The following is a 17,577-nucleotide window of genomic DNA, read 5'->3' on the forward strand; positions in this document are numbered from 1 at the left end:
AAGCTCCCTGACTCCTGGATATTCCTCGGGTAATGTCTCGAGAGCCCAGAGTCATTGCTGGCAGGCTTTTTTCTCAGACACAGCGCAAAGTTACCAGCAGCGCTATCGAATGGACCAATCGAATCCCATAACCAATTTTTTCCTCACGTGGTGACATCATGCTTAAAAAGGCTAGCGCGGCTGGGGCTCTTCACTTTCTTTGACAACAGGCTTCAACTTCAACTTCACCCGTCCATTTCCATTTCCTTCTCCTCTATTCCCCCGAGTCTTTTCCATCCCTTTATCCCTCATCGCTCGTTGTATCTCGTGTTGCAGTATTTCCCCACCTTGATTCCGCTCCTGCGACATTGACGTTGGGCTTATCACCGGATCTCCACGCGTTTGACCTCTCGGCCTTCAGCCTACCTTGAACTCCAAATTTCCACCATGTCTCACGAGGAAGATCTCATCGATTACTCGGATGAGGAGCTTCAGGCAACTGATGCTGCCGCTGGCACTGCTGCCGCTGGAGCTAACGGCGCTGCTCCTAAAAAAGAAGGCGACTTGACAGTCTCTGGCGCGCGTGCGGATAAAAAAGGCAGCTATGTTGGTATTCACTCGACTGGTTTCCGCGATTTCCTCCTGAAGGGGGAGCTTTTGCGTGCGATCACCGATTGCGGTTTCGAGCATCCATCGGAGGGTTAGTTTCATTGAACAAAATATCACATTTCTCCCAAGTCTCCCTCCACTTGCTCCATCTTGCAACGTCCGTCCATCTCCTCGAAGTTTTTCTGATGTACGCCGGAATCCACACGCGTCTTGTTGCGGGACTGCAGGCGGCACGAGGATGTCTCTTCGAATTTAGCTATGGTGTAATCAAGGGTTTTTCATGTCAGTCAGCGCACTCGGGACTGCTGCTCGTCGCAAGCGGGGCTATTCAATCAACGGTTGGCAATATTCTGCCGCGTGGCATAACTATCTGTCAATCTCGGTCATTTTCGGTAAAGGAAATGTACCAGAACCCACAATTCTAGATGCCAGAGACTCTTTAGCTATACGCCTTCGAAAGAGAAATAGTCATCCTCGTGTCGACCTACATAGCCGCGTATCCATCATCTTCAATCACCCTCGTTCTTTCATCTTCTACTCCGGGTTTATGTTACAACTCTCTTGGCTGTCATTTCATATCTGGGGCCAGTCTTCTTCATGCTTGCGTATTCTTGTCAGAATTATGTGATGGACGGACGTTTTCGCAATGCGGCTATACATTCCATCAAAGCTTTAAAATGGGTCGAATCAATCTAACTTTTTTCCGTCGCTCCTCTTTACAGTCCAGCAAGTTTGCATCCCGACTGCCATTCTGAATGTCGATGTCCTCTGCCAGGCCAAATCCGGTCTTGGAAAAACCGCTGTCTTTGTCCTGACGACTCTCCACCAGCTGGAGCCAGTTCCTGGCGAATGCTCGATACTTGTTATGTGCCACACCAGAGAGCTGGCATATCAGATCAAGAACGAATATGCCCGATTTAGCAAATATCTTCCAGATGTTAAGACTGCCGTTTTCTATGGTGGAACTCCAATGCAAAAAGATATCGAGCTGCTGTCGTCGAAAGACACATATCCTAGCATCGTTGTTGGCACCCCTGGTCGATTGAATGCTCTCGTTCGCGATAAGAAACTGTCTCTCCGAAACATCAAAGCGTTTGTTCTCGACGAGTGTGATAAGATGTTGGATCAGATCGGTCAGTATTTTAGGATCCGGGAATCCCCTTATCCATAAAGGGAGCAATTCTGATTATATTCATTTAGATATGCGACGCGACGTCCAGGAGATCTTCCGTGCGACTCCCGCCGACAAACAAGTCATGATGTTCAGCGCCACTCTCTCCCAGGAAGTCCGGCCGATCTGCAAGAAGTTCATGCGCAATCCCTTGGAAGTGTATGTTGATGATGACACGAAGCTGACTCTTCACGGCCTCCTCCAATACTACATTAAGCTTGGCGAATCGGAGAAAAATCGAAAGTTGAATGAACTGTTAGACAGCCTAGAATTTAACCAAGTTATCATCTTCGTTAAGAGCACTCAGCGTGCTAGCGAGTTAGACAAGCTCCTCCGTGAATGCAACTTTCCCAGTATCGCAGTCCACTCCGGAGTTTCGCAGGAAGAGCGGTAAGTTTTATTAACCCTCACCATCCTTCGGGCTATGACAACTAATCTTGCCCCTTTGTTAAGTATCAAACGATACAAGGAATTCAAGGAATTCAACAAGCGAATTTGCGTAGCAACCGACGTTTTTGGCCGCGGCATTGATATTGAACGAATCAACCTAGCCATCAACTATGACTTGCCTGCGGACGCTGATTCCTACCTTCACCGTGTCGGTCGGGCGGGTCGCTTCGGTACCAAGGGTCTCGCGATCTCTTTTGTCAGCAGCGAACAAGACCAAGAGGTTCTCAAGGACATCGAGAAGCGATTCGAAGTTGCTCTTCCGTAAGTAACAGTCCTCCCGAGGCAAACTTTGTTATAACTCACAGCACGCTTACAATCCTGGCAGTGAATACCCCCAGGGAGGTGTCGACTCCAGCGCCTACATGGCATAAGGCATGTCGTTTTTAAATTGGGGGCTGAGGAAGACCTATATATCACCGCCATATATCACGGTGTATGGATATACAAGGCGTCGTTCCCCCAATCTACGACCGTCTTAGCTTGAAAAGAGTTTTGTTTCCTTATACAAATTGGCGTGTGTCGTTTAACGGGCTGTTGCTTCAAATTATTGGTGATTGTTGTTGGTTGTTTGAGTGTTTCGCCGTTCCGCTCTCTTCTTTCTTTTTTTACCGCTCTCGTTTGATCAAAACCTGTGGTTGTACTCTTACTGTGGTTTGTTTATTTTTCCCCTAGAATTATTTCACAACCTCTCTAATGCCAACAAAATCTACAAAGCTCTCAAACGCCACTACTCTCATGCCTTGATCAGTAGTTAAGGCGGACGAAAAACACAACGGGCTTTCCCGAAATGGCAAGACTGAGAGTGGGAGAATATGTGATAGGTGTTGCTATGCGTGATGCTTTCTCTCTCTTTCATTCATTCTTTTTTATTCTTTACTTGCCATCCGGGAAAGTAAAAGGAATCTTCAGCGTGTGTTAACGTTTGTTTTAGTTCGGTATCAAAGGTCACAATGGTGGAGAATATTCGGAAGGCAGGAAAATGGAGTGCTAGATTCAAAAGGGGCAAGGGTAAAGAAGAAGAGGGGAAAAACTTTTACATTACTCGTTTAGTTAGTTAGTTAAAAAAAAAAAAAAAAAAAAAAAAAGTGGGCTTATTGATGATATCCTTCTACATAATCTGTACAATGTTCAGTAGAGGATCTTGAAAAGGGATTATGGACCTGTTACTCCGTACTGCTAGCTGTTTTGTGTTTCCATCAACCCGCTTGGGCAGTTGTATGTAACGGGCAAAATCGAGCTCCGCAAAAACGAGCTCCATGTCACGGATCTGTGTGGGTTAACAGGTTTGGTCTCCCCAACTCAAGTGCAGCAAGCTTACCTCGGGTACCGATTTGAAAGCGGGGCGCTGGCTAAGGAAAGGTTTTATGTTGGTTTTGGCTATGGCAAAAGATAAAAGAAAGAAACATTACACGAGGAACGAGTCTATGGCCCGCGATCACCCGCTATCGCGAACCATAAGCGGGTTTCGTCGTTGCTTCCAAGCACCGATGAGGTGCGACTATCCAGCATTGATAAAGCCAGGAACCGAAAAAAAAGGGGGGCCCAGCGCTGGATGGTTGACCCCGCACGACGCATGTGCTGTGGACCGTGAATAATACACCAGGGCAGAACATCCCAACGTCCCTGGGCACCAAGGGTACAAGGACGCATTATCTGGAGTCTGTGAGACATTGGTATATCTGGGGGCGCGAGAGGCTGAATAACTCATCGCTGGTCGGATTGCCATGCCTCCAGTTCAGCGAGCGGCCCGATTGAACGATTCTGTGAGCCATGAAATGGGAGAGATCGGAGCGATGGTTAATCGTCCGAATATTGTCCCAATTACTGAATATCAATATAAATGAATGAATTAGATTCAACTGACTTATCTATCTACAACTTGATAATTACAGAGAAAAGTAGACAATATTTATAAGCAAAGGAATGCTCGGTTATATGAGCAGACATTCCAGAAAGCTTTAAACTTCATAAAGAATGACTCATAATAAAGGTTATCTTCTGACAAAAGGGCACTGACAAGGGCTGTTTCCAACCATCCATGGACCCCCTATTTTGTCAAACGAGGATAGCTCGGGCATGGCTTCAAAGTCAGCCTCGGTTCTGCTTTTCAAACAAAGCAAAAGACTTTCACATACAGGAAAGGGGTCCGAGATATGTAACATATGTATGTGAAAAAGGGAAAAAGCCGAGCGGATTACCGTCAGGATCTCAATTCGGTCCGGTAGTCGATGGGAGGGAACCCCATATAAGAACATCCACTATTCGGTCCCGTTGGAACACTTCGCCTTGAAATAAACCACTCTTCAAATATCCGGAAAGATTTATACTGACGCTCCTAGTTTGATATCATCCCCCCTCACTAATAGCTATTCGATTCTCGACTAGTTACTATATTATACACAAGACAGGATGTACACAGAGGGAAAGGCAGAAAGATCAAATAGTAACGACTAAAAATCATCCTCATCTGTTCAAGAACCCCATACCGTCTCTGCTTTTCATGAACCCCTCCATAGCTGCGTCTCCTGCCTGTATTGAAAGCCAGCAGAGCGAAGATAGGAAAGCTCTCATCCTCGATTTGACCCAGGAATGTGTTTCATCAAAAAGAACATCATGGAAAGGAAAGTTCGCGCGGCTTCCAACATCACAGGGCGCGGGGAAGCACAGCCCATCAACCGGTAATCGGCAACCCGCCATCTATAGCCATCGACTGTGCACCTGCGCATGACTGGCATGATTTTGGAGTCCTTGCGTTCTTTTGATCCATTATTCGGTTAATTTCCATTGGGTTCTGCCTTGTTCTGGTTCCTGTTCTGAGCGGCGATGGTGGATAATTGAATGTCATACACATCTGACGTGCCCTCTTTGGGGAAAAGAAAAAAAAGCCCCCCAGAAGTCATGTATGAACGTCTGCTGCTGCAAAAGGTGCCTCATTCCCGACAGGCGATCTTTAGTTCAAGTCCTTGGCCCTGCGTTCCGAAGAAACGTTAATTTCTATCCAGTTAAGAAGCTGAAGCGGAAGTCATTGCGGTAACGAGGATGTCAGTGTTTCTCTATCAGTTTTACTGCAAGGGGCGGGGGAAAAATGACGAATTGGCTTGTCTTTGAAACAGGGTTTAAGAGGAACTAACAAGCATCTAAAAATAAGCCAGGGATATATACGCAGCGTATTCAGATTTTTTTGAGAAATCCTATGAGAAGACTGCGTGCAGCGGCAGGGGATAAAATGAAGGTATGTACGCAATTTTTCCTCTCTTTTCTTTTTCCCTTCAACGTCCATGCTGCCAAAAGACGGCCATGTGTCGCCGTGCCATCTACCGCAATCTGCAGAGGTACAGTACAAGTCAACCAAACCGAAACATGTTTAACAGAGTTGGACGAGAACGCATCTCCAGCTTTCATTCCACTCAGCGCGTCATCATCAACCCTGCCATTTACTGCCAATGGTGATGGGCGTTTCGCTACATGGGCGGCGTCATCAAATCCGAGACATTCGAGCTGATTTTTCCCTCGCCCAAGGATGAACCATGCGGCCGCGGGCGCCATTTTCGGTCTGTCCGCTAAGCGTTTCAGAAAATCCGTCCCATGGGCTTTATTGTGGAAAATGCATAGTTAACTAACTAAACCGATCGCGTACCTAAGGACTCGGCGGAAGTTGATACATACATAGCTCATGCATGATGAGGTTTCGCAAGCAAAAGCAGGTACATAGGTGTACCTGCGCTGAGCGCTTTGTGCCTTCGCCCGGCGATCTGGTAGCAGGCGTAGTTACAATAACCTAGTTATTGCATCTAAATATTTTGCCTACATAGCACTGCTCAGCGTTTGTATTTCTTCTCTAGAACTTCCATTATCGCCAGTCCCGCGAGCCCGGCAATAGAGCAAAGATGACCTGGGAAACAAATTTCATCCTGATGTAGTGGGTAGTCGTAGTCGTAGTTACACACCAGGGCCTGGTGAGTCCAAAAGATAAAAATGTAAATCTCGATATCAGAGCTCCAAAAAAAAAAAAAAAAAAAAAAAAAAAAAAAAAAACCGGCGCCCAAGCACAGGTTCGCGTGGGGGTTGGTACCGAATTTGATAGCTAAGTTTTACGCATCAAGTCCCTGAACAACGCCTGAATCTCTCGGGGGTCTGTAATTGACTGTGTATGTACTCCGTATATACAGGGTTAATTAAATATCTAGCATCCGTATGGGCATTTTGTTCCATGCTCTCTCTCTGTTCTTTCACAATAAAACCCGACGATATATATGATATCTCCTCAATCTAGTTAAAGAAAAAGGGATTTGTGCTGCGTGGAGTTGCTTTTTGAAAAATGAAAAAGAATGAAACAGGGCCAAAGTTCCACCTGGTGCCAGCGCCGCATTTCCCCACCATGCCTCAAGCGGCCGCCACAGCGCAGCGCCACTTCCATCACCATCCGAGAAAAAGAAAAATAGAAAAAAAAAAAAAAAAAAAGGAAAAGCAAAAAGTAAATGGCGATAGCGCTTCATAGTGTGAGAGAGAGGTTGTTGCTGGGGAGCCAGTCCGATCCACCATCCACCCCAGGGAGGTATGCTATCCAACGGAAGATCGACACGACGCCATTGCAATGGGTTTAGCGGCCTGGGGCACGACGGGCACGGGGGAGCAGAGATAGGGGAGGAAAGAAAGTGTGACCCCAAAAAAAAAAAAAAAAAAAAAAAAAAAAAAAAAAAAGTTGCTCTTTAGTGCGTTTGACTCGCGGAGCCTTGAAGGATTGAATTGTGCCGAGAGCACTTCGCGTTGCGGAAGAACATCCGTTGGATGTGCATTTCAATAATGTCGGGTTCTTTTTGAACAATAATATGATCATACAAACCCTTCACCCGTCCCCCCTGTTTCAGAAACTATATATTCTCGTTCGAAGACATCAAGGGTCATTATTTCGCTTTTTGTCACACTGGACAGGAGTTCGTGATTCGCTTTTGTAACATCGGCTGCGAAGCTTGTGGTATGTTTCTATAAAATTTTGTTATTTGAGTCGATTAATTATTCGCTTTTTGGCAGTTTGATTCGAGCGCTCAATGCAACACAATTTGCAGTATCATGGTGACCCGAGTAGTGGCAATTGGAGCGAATAAAATCTAATATTGTTCGGTCACTAGTTGTTAGTGCATACACAGTAGTATGAGAGTTGAAAGTGGAGGATGTCGTGATGGGAGTCGGTGGTGATGAGACAGGAACCGGCGGCCGGAGTCTGGGAAATCGAACGCTAAAAAATAACAGGAGGAGTATGTAAATATTTTCTTGTCCTGGCTTGCATTGTTTCTGGCAGAGCTTTTGGCCACTGGGTCTTAGTGTGGGCGCTGGCAAAGGAAAAAAAAAATCAAGGATAACTTGCGTTCAGAATTAAGGAAATCTCAACCAGCGAAGGTTCGGGCTAAGTCTTTTTTCAGTTTTCATTTTTTAATTTTTCATTTTTTTTTTTTTTTTTTTTTTTTTTTTTTTTTTTTTTTTTTTTGGGGGGGGGGGGGGGGTGCGCCTGATCAAGGCTAAGGCAAGGATCTCGGGATCTAGCCTGTCCTGAATTCTCCTCTGATTTTCCTCCCAAGACCCACATTGTTATTTGCCCTCCAGCGCTGGAAAGTGGGAATGGATGAATCCTGTCATAATTGAGGGCCACAGCAACAAAGCCAGCCGAAACAGTGACATTATTGACTTTGATGGGGTTTTCAAATAGTCGAGCTGTGGAGTTGCACAGATAAGTTGCACATTTCGACGTTTTGCGAAGAAAACCACCAGGCCTCGAAGAATAGACTATTGGCAAAGAGAATTCGTTTGAGTGGTGCAAGGCAAGCCGTTTCTGGGAGCAGTTATTGTGCATCCGCATCTACATCTGTGCCTGTGCCTGTGCCTGTGCCTGCGCCCGTACAATGTTGCACGATCTCATGGATTTTATTGAATGATTGATTTGCTTTTCAATAAATGAGTTTCTGGAGGGAGTAAGGTAAGGTAAGGCGATGATGATGGAAAGTGCACGAACACGAGGGCCAGGCGATGATCAGGACAATCATAGAGGATGGTTTTCACGAAACACGTCAGGGCTGTCGGTGATTTTCTTTTCTTTTAGCATGTTGACAGGGTGTCACTCTGCCTTGCTCAATCTGAACGTCCAAACCAAAAAGCAAACTTCCGCAAAATTGACTGGCAGCCAGGGAGTCCCTGGAAACAAACTTCCAGCGGAAACTATCGTGGAGCCACAGAACATTTCGTGATCGGGACGATTAACTATTCCAATCGCGGCATCGCGGCGCGTTCGATTGGGTTGTTCCATGAAATAATTCTTTTTTTGAAATCAACGCGCTGTCGAGAATTATAGTCGTAGGTCCAGCGGGACACAGGCGATGCTCCACAGCATGATTCCTGTTCGTCCTGCTTCTTCAAGCCGCCCACCTTGCAACTGTTTGCCACCGCCCAGCCCAGGTTTGGCCATCCCGCCCTCTCCGTCGGGTTTAGCAGAAAAATTAGGTCTCTGTTTTCGTGTTGTGTCCAAGTTCGATCGTAGCGGCAGCGCCAGCTATTCCTGGCGGCTTTGGGTATATGCCTGGCAGCGCTGCCTGGCTTGAGTCCTGGTTGTCATCATCAGTCGTAGTCGATTCAGCACAGGCACCGGCATCAGCACCAGCATCAAGGGTCAGTGTCAGGAATAGTTCTCAATCAAATCGATCAATCCATCTTCATTTCTGTTCACTTCCCTCGTTTTGCCTGCTGGCCTCTGCACACTCATTCCCCCCCTCTGCCTGCCTTGTCCTCCTCTCGAGAGGCCCGGGTATAACAATACTGCTTGCTGTCTATTTCCCCATCTTTAATCTACCAGTCTATTCGTTTATCCCCTGGTGGCGGTCATTAGGAGCAAATAAGTGCTGCTGCCCTGTTGTCCGCTGTTCCACTTATTTGTCCATTCGTTGGCTGTCTGCGGCGTGTCGTGTCTGGTCGGGGCTTGAAAGGTTGCCCAAGAAGATTCCAGGAAAAGCTGTCGACTCCTCTCGCCCAACCCCAAACAAACCCAAAACCCCAAACCCTCCAAACTTCAAACTTCAAACTTCAAACTTCCTCATCCACAACCTCACTTCCACCACCTCCTTCTGCATCGCAGCAGTTCCTCAATCTGCTTGTCGGGCTCGACCTCCTCTTTTCTTTATGCTTGTTGGCTTTACAGTCGTGACCTTTGTCCCATCCATTGATCTGGAGTTGTCGGGTCTGTGACGCTGCTGCACGCTCGCTCCCTACTGTCGTTTCAGTTTGACTGCGGTGTCCATATACACACTCTCTCATCGTTTCTGCTACTCTGCGTCGATATCCTCTCGCTTCCACTCTCTTTCTTATCTCCGCCACTCGTTCGTTGACAATTGCTCATTAATCTCACTGCCGCGCTCTTCCGTTCAGCGCCTATCCCCTCGGTTCCGCCCTTCGACCTTCCCCCGTACAAGCATATCAGCTGGATGGCTGTGCCAGCCAGCTCTGCGTTCTAGGGAGAAACACCGCTTCCCGATTGCTGGGGATCTTCCTTTCGTTTCTTACTCCCTTTTTGCGTCGTTCTTGCGTCATCCGTTGGACCCCGGGGTCTCCTTCTTTGCCTCACCGTGTTGCCGGCAATGGCTCCTTCGCCGCCCAGACTACGGATACTATCAGGTGCGTTTCGTCTTGGTCGCGAACTATCGTGTAGCTATCAGATCTCTTTTCCTCCGTCCCCAAACTCCATTTCACCGTTCTTGAGTACTTCCATATGCCCAATTTATAGATGCACTTTCCTTGTTTTTTCGGTCGGGTCTTGGTCACTCGATGCCTCACTGCTGAAGAGTCGTGGTTCATTAAGTTTCACTTGTCATATTCTAATGGCGAAATGCGGCAATACTAACTTCCTTGTAGTTGGTGGTAATGCAATATCAGCTTTTCTCTCCTGGCGGCTCCAGGCTACAAACGCCTGCGATGTGACCCTCGTGTGGAAATCCAGCTTCGACGCAATATCGCAATTTGGCGTCACGTTCAAGTATGCAAACAACTCAACATGTTTTCTCGCCCTTAGACACTCATTCTGTGGCAACCGTGTCAATCCAACTTTTAGAACTAATTTTATTTTTTTTTCTACATTCAGATCAAAGACCTTTGGAAATGAACGCTTCAAGCCATTTCAGGGTATGTAAAACCTACCAATCTAGAACCGTTGAGCTGCAGCTGCAGGGGGAGATCGTCCGCTAATTACAATTCCTTTTTTCTTCTATAGTTGTACGCACTCCAGAAGAAGCGGGCTCGACCGACCCACCCTTCGACTACGTTATTCTTTGTGTGAAAGCGCTACCAGATATCTACGATCTTGCTGCCGTCATTCAGTCGGTTGTCACACCCCAGCACACCTGTATTTTGGTCAATACCACAAACGCTCTGGGCGTCGAATATCATCTGGAGCATCGATTTCCTACAAATGTTGTTCTCTCTTTAGTCTCTGGAATTGAGATAAGCCAGACTGGGCCCACTGAATTCGAACATGCGGCATCAACAGATACTTGGGTTGGGCCTTCTTCAAAAAATGTCATGATTCCTTCATCTATACAGAACGATATGGCTGTAGCATTGGCTATCACATTAAGTACAGGTCAAGTCGACTGCAAAGTTTCAGATAACATCAGGCAAGAGCAGTATGAACGCATGATCGGGTATGCCGCCATTCAACGAACTCTCTTTTTTTTCCCCTTTAGCTGAAACACTCTTACTGATATATGATCGCAGACCCATCGCATTCTATCCAGCTAGCGTGATGTTTGAATGTCCAAACCACGCAGACCTCTTGGAGAAAGTAGGGTTACGCCAACTAATTTCTGGTGTTATCGATGAGCTCCTCAGTCTCGCCAAAGCTCAAGGCTGTACCTTTCCTGAGAAATTCAATGAAACGATAATTGAGAAAATGATTTCCCATTCCGATAATCCAAGCACTATGTACCAGGATTGGTTAGCGAGACGTCCAATGGAGGTGGAAACATACTTAGGATCGCCGATAAAGCTAGCCACAGAAATTGGTATTAAAATTCCTCGAATTGAGACACTATATGCGATGTTACACCACCTCAACAATATCAATCAGGCAAGGCAACCGCAGGAAACAACATCGCTTTCTCCGGTTCACCCACCCCCAAGACTTTCATCCGCACCTCCACGGCCCCCAATGAACGGAATGCGTGCTAGCCGAACGGGACCTGGGCCTGGTACAGGAGCGCACCTGCCTCGACGTGGCCCATCTTTGAACGCTACGCACTCTAGACCACTTCCCAACGTATTACCTCCAAGAGGCCCGCAACCCATTCAGCGAGAATTATCAGAAGAGCATAACCTGGACGAATTTAGCCACCTTGTGCTGTATGACGATGTGGTAGAGGATGGAACGCAGAATGGCGGATACGGTCCTGTATCAAACGGAGGAGGGCTGCCTCCAGATATTGCTTTGAGAGAGCGCGAGTTAGCACTACGGCAACGTGAACTACTACTGAGGGAGCAAGAAATGAGCATGAGAAGAGGTGGGCGGCGACCATCGGCAGCGCGTGATGCTTTTGATGACATGGACGAGGATGATTACTTTGACCCAATGGATCATCGAGGCCCTCCCCTCCCTCAGATTGATCCTGACAATTTTGACATGCTGAGCGTTACTTCTCGTAGAAATCGGAAGATACCAAACCAGAACGCAGGCCAATTTCGCAAGAACCCCGAGATGAGTGGGGGTGGTAGACCCCCCTCAGCTTTCAACAGGCATTTTGGCGGCGGGGGGCGAAACCGTGCAAGCGCCCGATTAATGGATGAGATACCCGGAGCGCACGACTCCTTGTTAAATAACCCTATGATGGGCTATTCCTCTAATCGTTATGGAAATGTCGATAGAAAGGAGATTCGCGACGAATCGAGAGCCAACTCACTGACGGCTAACAACTTTTATCCCCCAAATAGGCGAACCAGCCAATCTCCCAATACGTCTTTCCACCCTGCCGGACGTGGTATGGGCCGGCCACCCCCTAGTCATGACCCATATAACGGACAACCTATGGTGTCTCCTGGGGGAAGACCATCTCCCCCCGGAATGATGAGGGCGCCAGTTCTGAAATATCCTCCTGGACAAGGAAACGCGGGTGCGGCGCAGCAGGTCGACCAACATGTCGGGGTGAGCAATTCGTATCCAAACAAGGGCACTCCAAACATTCGAAGTCTGACAGGGAGTGCGAGCGCTAGCGCGGGGAGTGGTGATAGCGGCGCAAGCGCCAATATCGACTCTGAAAATTCCGCCCACAGCAGTCAGAGTAGCCTAGGGCCTCGTCATTCATCGATGGCTCGCTGAGCCAATCCAAAAAAATATATTCAACCGTTGCATTTTGTTAATGCTCGATTCCTCGATTTATAGTATGGGCCTTAGCTGTGGCTTCCACGAACCTAAAAACAGAGTTTACGATACGACCATAGACGTCTCCTGCATTGATGGCATCCTCACCCCCCGTTTAGCCTCGATCGTGATAAAAACCGAGTGGCGCTTAACGGCTTAATTTTTATATACACCAAACTTTTACATATTCTATTTGCTACTGCCATGGCTTTTTTCCTTTTTCCTTTTATCCTTTGTCAACTGTACGCGCCCTTCATACCCCCGCCTTCCCCACAACATATGCATCTTGTTTTCTCTTTTTCTCCTTTTCAAGTTCTAACCATTTTTTCTCACCACTAAATCTTAATGGCGGCTCTTTCTTCAACGGTTAGTAACTGGGGGGTTGGTAAGAATAATATAACTTTGTTGCTGAATTGCCAGTTATACCCAAGCACACAATTTCCACTTTTGCCCTGAGGGCTTGTCTGTGTTCAGTGTTCAGAATAAGCTGTCTGATTTCTCCATTCTCAGTGTTTGACTAATGCATTGTTGCATTGTTTTACACGAGGACATCTGAGTGGATCATAAAATTATCATAACCAAATGCGTACACATACTTATTTTATTGTTTCATTTCTCCATCTCTTTCTTAATAGACCCTCTTTTTATAAATCTTCAAGCCTAGTTTTCTTCCTATCGACTTATTTGACATAGGCTGTTTCTTTGCATTTTCCCGGCGCATTTCTAATGTTCATTATCTCTCTCATGTTCTCTTTTCCTTGTCTCATTCTTGTGTTTCTTTTCCCTTCACTTGATCTCTTGTATTTCTCTTCCTTCCCCTTTCCTATACCTTATTTCTTTTTTTCCTTTATTGTATTAACTTCTTTTGTTTCTTCTTATTCACTTTTTCTTTTGGCCAGAAACTACTATTTTACACCTCCACCATGTGCTGGCTGTCAGTTGAGAGAAAAGGAAGAGGCATTGATTCGCTTCGGTAATGAAGACACTTTTGAGTCATTTAGTCTTTTGTCTTTTGTCGGTCTGCCGGTGCAGAAATATATTATTTGATGTAAACTCCTCGAGGCTATGATGCATAGAATGAGAATGAGAGTAAATCGGGGAAACAAAAAATGGACGAGGGCGAAAAGAAGAATTAACACTTGTATACCCATAATTTTTAACGATTTTTGCTCTTTTCCATTCTCGTCTCATCGTCAACAACACCACCATTGTCATTGCGTTATATTATCAGTTCTTTTTCTGCTTTGACTTTTCTGGGTTTGACTGAAAAGATGTGAGTTGAGGAGCGGTCACTTTAGCCGATTTACTACTTTCTTTTATAATTCTCAGCTTGTGTTAATGCCCATCAGCGTTTGATATGCTAGTATATCTGAAGGAGAGAACCCTCAAGGCAGACGATCATGTGATACTTCTCCCTATATAGGCTTTGGAGATCATTCTTCATCAGCCAACTCCTTTATCATTACGTTCTCAATACTGTACGTCCACTAATGCCGCACCGAATCCCATGAGACAAAAGAAAAAAGGTGAAAAATAAGCCATCAGGAAATCCGATCATCGCTCCCGTAACTTGTCCCGCTCACACTGCGAAAATACATACACATATCAACTAATACAATGCCACCACCACCACCGTACCACCAACGACAACGATCCTCCTATAACCACCATAACAATCCCAACACAAATCCCAACAATAATAATTACCAATCCCACTCGCGAACCTCCTCCGCCACTGCCATGGCCGCATACACAGCCAGCCTCACCAACCTCAACTCTTCCTCTGCCGCAACCACATCCGCAACCTCAACCTCGCACCCTCCCGCACAACAACAAACTTCCATGTCTACGACCAAAACACGCCAATACGCCCATCTACATTCACAACTTGCACAGCTTAACGCACACTTGGCCGACATGGAGAATCTCATGCGCATGACGGCGGCGCAGGCGGGCGATATGCGCTTTCTAGGCGGGTATGTGGGGGCGTTGTTTATGGGGGCGGCAAAGGTTTTGGGGGAGGAAGGGGGTGCGAAGGCCGGTGCGGCGGGTGGCAATGGGAGTGGGAAGGGGAAAGGTGATTAGGGAGAGGGTGGAGAGGTTTCTTCTAAGGAAGGATAAATAATATTCTCATATCAGCGAGTGCTGAGGCTTAGGATGATGGGCAGCGTTGACACGTCCCAATGCGGTATACGAACAGCCTACGTTTAGCTTAACTGGGCTATTTTAGAGGAAATTGGGTCTCATCCATCGCCAGGGATATCGATCGCTACGGTTGGGGGGGGGGAAAGAGGGAAACAGGAACAAACGACCAATCCACCACGACACCTCGCTCACCCCACTCTAACGACAAACCTGTTAGTCGCCAACAACAAATGCTCCCCCAAGAATAATGGCCGGCTCGTCAATGTTGTGATGTTCGTAACTAGGACAAACGATTGATCGTGTCAGCTATTCCGGCCAACAAAAACGAAAAGGAGAGCTTTCTATTTTTTTCTCGATCTACCCAGGCTTCACACTTCATCAAGAGACACGAAATATACCTCAGCGTTCCCACACCTCCAGCCTCCAGAATGAATGCCGTATCTGTAAGCGGTTTCCCAATCCAGCGCATGGCAAACGCTCGCAAAATGTGACCGTGGGCCACGATTAGAACATCACCATTCAAAGGCTCATCCGCCGACTTGGACATAGCTTTGCTGTGATATTTTGATCTGATTTCGGTAACGACCGCGTCTAGGCGTCGGATGACATCATCTGGCGATCTGTGTTATTTGTAATAACAAGAAGAAGGCGGTGGAGTGTTGTCAGCTCCCGCCATTTATACATCGAGCATCTGTGATTTGTGGCTCGCGAAATATGCGATAATCCCGGCCACGGTCTGTGGTGGAGGACATAAACTTACTCTCCGCCAGGACATCCGTGACGCCAAATATCCCACCGACCCTCTCCGTTCTTAACACGCAGCTCTTGGATCTCCGCACTCGTCATCCCTTCATAATCCCCATAATCCCATTCACGAATAGCGTCGGTGATTTCCACATGTGCTTCTGTACGTAAAGGTGTGTTCTGCCCTTTGTCTAACCAGGGAAGTCGTTCTTTGCATCCTATCTCGAGCAATTCGAGGGTTCTCTGCGCTCTGCGACGAGGGGAGACATATCTTGAAGGGGAAAAACCGCAATTGCAAAAATCGGGGCAGTAAGTCAGGATCCAAGCGATGGCAATTCGGCAAAACTTCAGAAAAGCTCCCAAGCTTTGACTTACATGTGCGCCAGGTTTTCGGGGACTATCAATCGATCATGTCCTACCAGTGCTTTGCCGGTAGTTTTCACTCGTTTCTCTCCGTCCTCTGTCAAAGGCAGGTCTGTAGTGCCTGTATGTTTTCCATTCAGCGACCATTCAGTCTCGCCGTGACGGACGATGAAGCAGCGCGGGTTGGAGGGCATCTTCTGTGCGGTTCGTACGTTTTTGTGTATATAAAGAATCATGAGTAATAGAATAGGAATCTTAACCGATATTATACAATTAATCTTTCTTGAAAGGATATGGATACATTTAGAACTCCACCTGCTCTTAAATACGGGAGATGGTCGGGCGGGGCTGATCCTTCCAGATAAAAGGCCTGCTTACGAGACTATCTAGCTCCGGATTATTAAGGGTTCAGCAGTCGTGGCGCGTTTACAAACGGTTGGATGGGAGGGAAGTGGATGGAGCTGCATTAGCGATACCGATTCAATATGTAGATATCTATTCCTTTACAGCAATTCACTTCGAAGGGAAAATACTAGATAGTATATCAAGGAGGAGTTTTGCCAAACGATGCAAACAATGCAAACAATGCACGATATAAACAACTATCTGGAGCTTAAAAAAACTGCTATTTCACCACATACTCAATTGCGTATTACCTGCCTGGCCTTTGCTCTGTGGGAAACCCTCTCACATCCGTCAATCGCAAATGTCAACAGCAGCCCTCTCTCCCAAAGCACGACGGATCATCCTGACAGCTGGAGTCACAATATGCACAATTATGGGCTCGCTCTATGGAGCGGGATTGAGGATGGACCAGGATGCAAAGAAGGTACATTCTCGATTTCATTCTTCCCAATAATCATAAATGCAGAGCGCCCCTAAAAAATCCCCTCCCAAATTTTCTAGGAAGCTGAGAGACAACGATCCGCTACTACCGCGGAGAAAATTCACGCCCTAGAAGCAGCCAGGGAGGTTCTCGTTAGACGACGAACTTCGCTAGAAAAGCAAATAAATGACCTGCGAACAAGACAGGAGAACAGGCGTAGGAATGAGAAGATTGGTGACAGTGGGAGGCCGCGGTGAAAATCGGAGCTGAAGGTGTTAGACCTTTGGGCTAGCTGGTTAACACGCAGCCACCACCTAGGGGTGCGTTCGTGGAAGCGCAGGGGAATAGCTGACGAAAACATCCATACTTAACATTTTACCCCTTCATATTCAGATTCGGCCCGTGTGCGGATCGCCGGGAGAACGCGCGTGGTGCCTTACGGCGCTTGTGGAAGGATGTGATCAGACCTCGCTCCTAAGCTGAGTTACATCGTTACAATCGCAGTCGCAGTCGCAGTCGAGCGCACACAGCGGAAGGACAGTTTGAACAAGCACTTAAATATCGGAACTACGGGATAATCTTCTATCGTACGGCATATGCTGACGTTGGGCTCCTTCAATTCTCTTCCTGACCTTAAAAGTCTTGACTGACACTTGCCCAACTGTCTCGAGTTCAATTAACATTTTATTTGTCGTGTGTGGGATCGGAACGAAGTGGTAGCTACGTCGATGATATATGTTGCTCGTGGATGTGTCTTTTGTTTTGTGGATAGGGCTTAGTGACGACATAGTGTCTGCAGAGAGCAAACGAACGCCCGAACTGTGTCCCGGTGGTTGCTGATCAAATGCTTTCCCACTTTACCCTTTAGCATATTCTCGCCTTCCTGGTCGCTGCAGCCACCAC

General features: G+C 46.9%; 4 protein-coding genes across 4 annotated transcripts; 3 read left to right on the forward strand and 1 right to left on the reverse strand.

Moving 5' to 3' along the window:
• Positions 1-426: 426 nt before the first annotated feature.
• Positions 427-2,580, forward strand: HCAG_05061 (ATP-dependent RNA helicase SUB2; the record flags this gene model as incomplete). The annotated part of the gene is made up of 6 exons (XM_001539544.1): positions 427-679; positions 861-991; positions 1,316-1,721; positions 1,789-2,149; positions 2,213-2,470; positions 2,535-2,580. 6 exons carry the CDS (start codon positions 427-429, stop codon positions 2,578-2,580), a joined length of 1,455 nt encoding a protein of 484 aa, XP_001539594.1.
• Positions 2,581-9,828: 7,248 nt separating this feature from the next.
• HCAG_05062 (conserved hypothetical protein) lies at positions 9,829-12,554 on the forward strand (the record flags this gene model as incomplete). The annotated part of the gene is made up of 5 exons (XM_001539545.1): positions 9,829-9,865; positions 10,103-10,223; positions 10,329-10,369; positions 10,458-10,887; positions 10,961-12,554. The coding sequence occupies 5 exons, from the start codon at positions 9,829-9,831 to the stop codon at positions 12,552-12,554; spliced, it is 2,223 nt and encodes a 740-aa protein (XP_001539595.1).
• A 1,659-nt stretch (positions 12,555-14,213) lies between these two features.
• HCAG_05063 (predicted protein) lies at positions 14,214-14,681 on the forward strand (the record flags this gene model as incomplete). Its single annotated transcript, XM_001539546.1, has 1 exon — positions 14,214-14,681. The coding sequence occupies one exon, from the start codon at positions 14,214-14,216 to the stop codon at positions 14,679-14,681; it is 468 nt and encodes a 155-aa protein (XP_001539596.1).
• A 273-nt stretch (positions 14,682-14,954) lies between these two features.
• Positions 14,955-16,084, reverse strand: HCAG_05064 (conserved hypothetical protein; the record flags this gene model as incomplete). The annotated part of the gene is made up of 4 exons (XM_001539547.1): positions 14,955-15,021; positions 15,140-15,361; positions 15,502-15,735; positions 15,861-16,084. The coding sequence occupies 4 exons, from the start codon at positions 16,082-16,084 to the stop codon at positions 14,955-14,957; spliced, it is 747 nt and encodes a 248-aa protein (XP_001539597.1).
• Between the last annotated feature and the right edge of the window lie 1,493 nt (positions 16,085-17,577).

The sequence above is a fragment of the Histoplasma capsulatum genome, genomic scaffold, assembly GCF_000149585.1.
Source record: "Histoplasma capsulatum NAm1 scaffold_5 genomic scaffold, whole genome shotgun sequence".
Taxonomy (NCBI): domain Eukaryota; kingdom Fungi; phylum Ascomycota; class Eurotiomycetes; order Onygenales; family Ajellomycetaceae; genus Histoplasma; species Histoplasma mississippiense.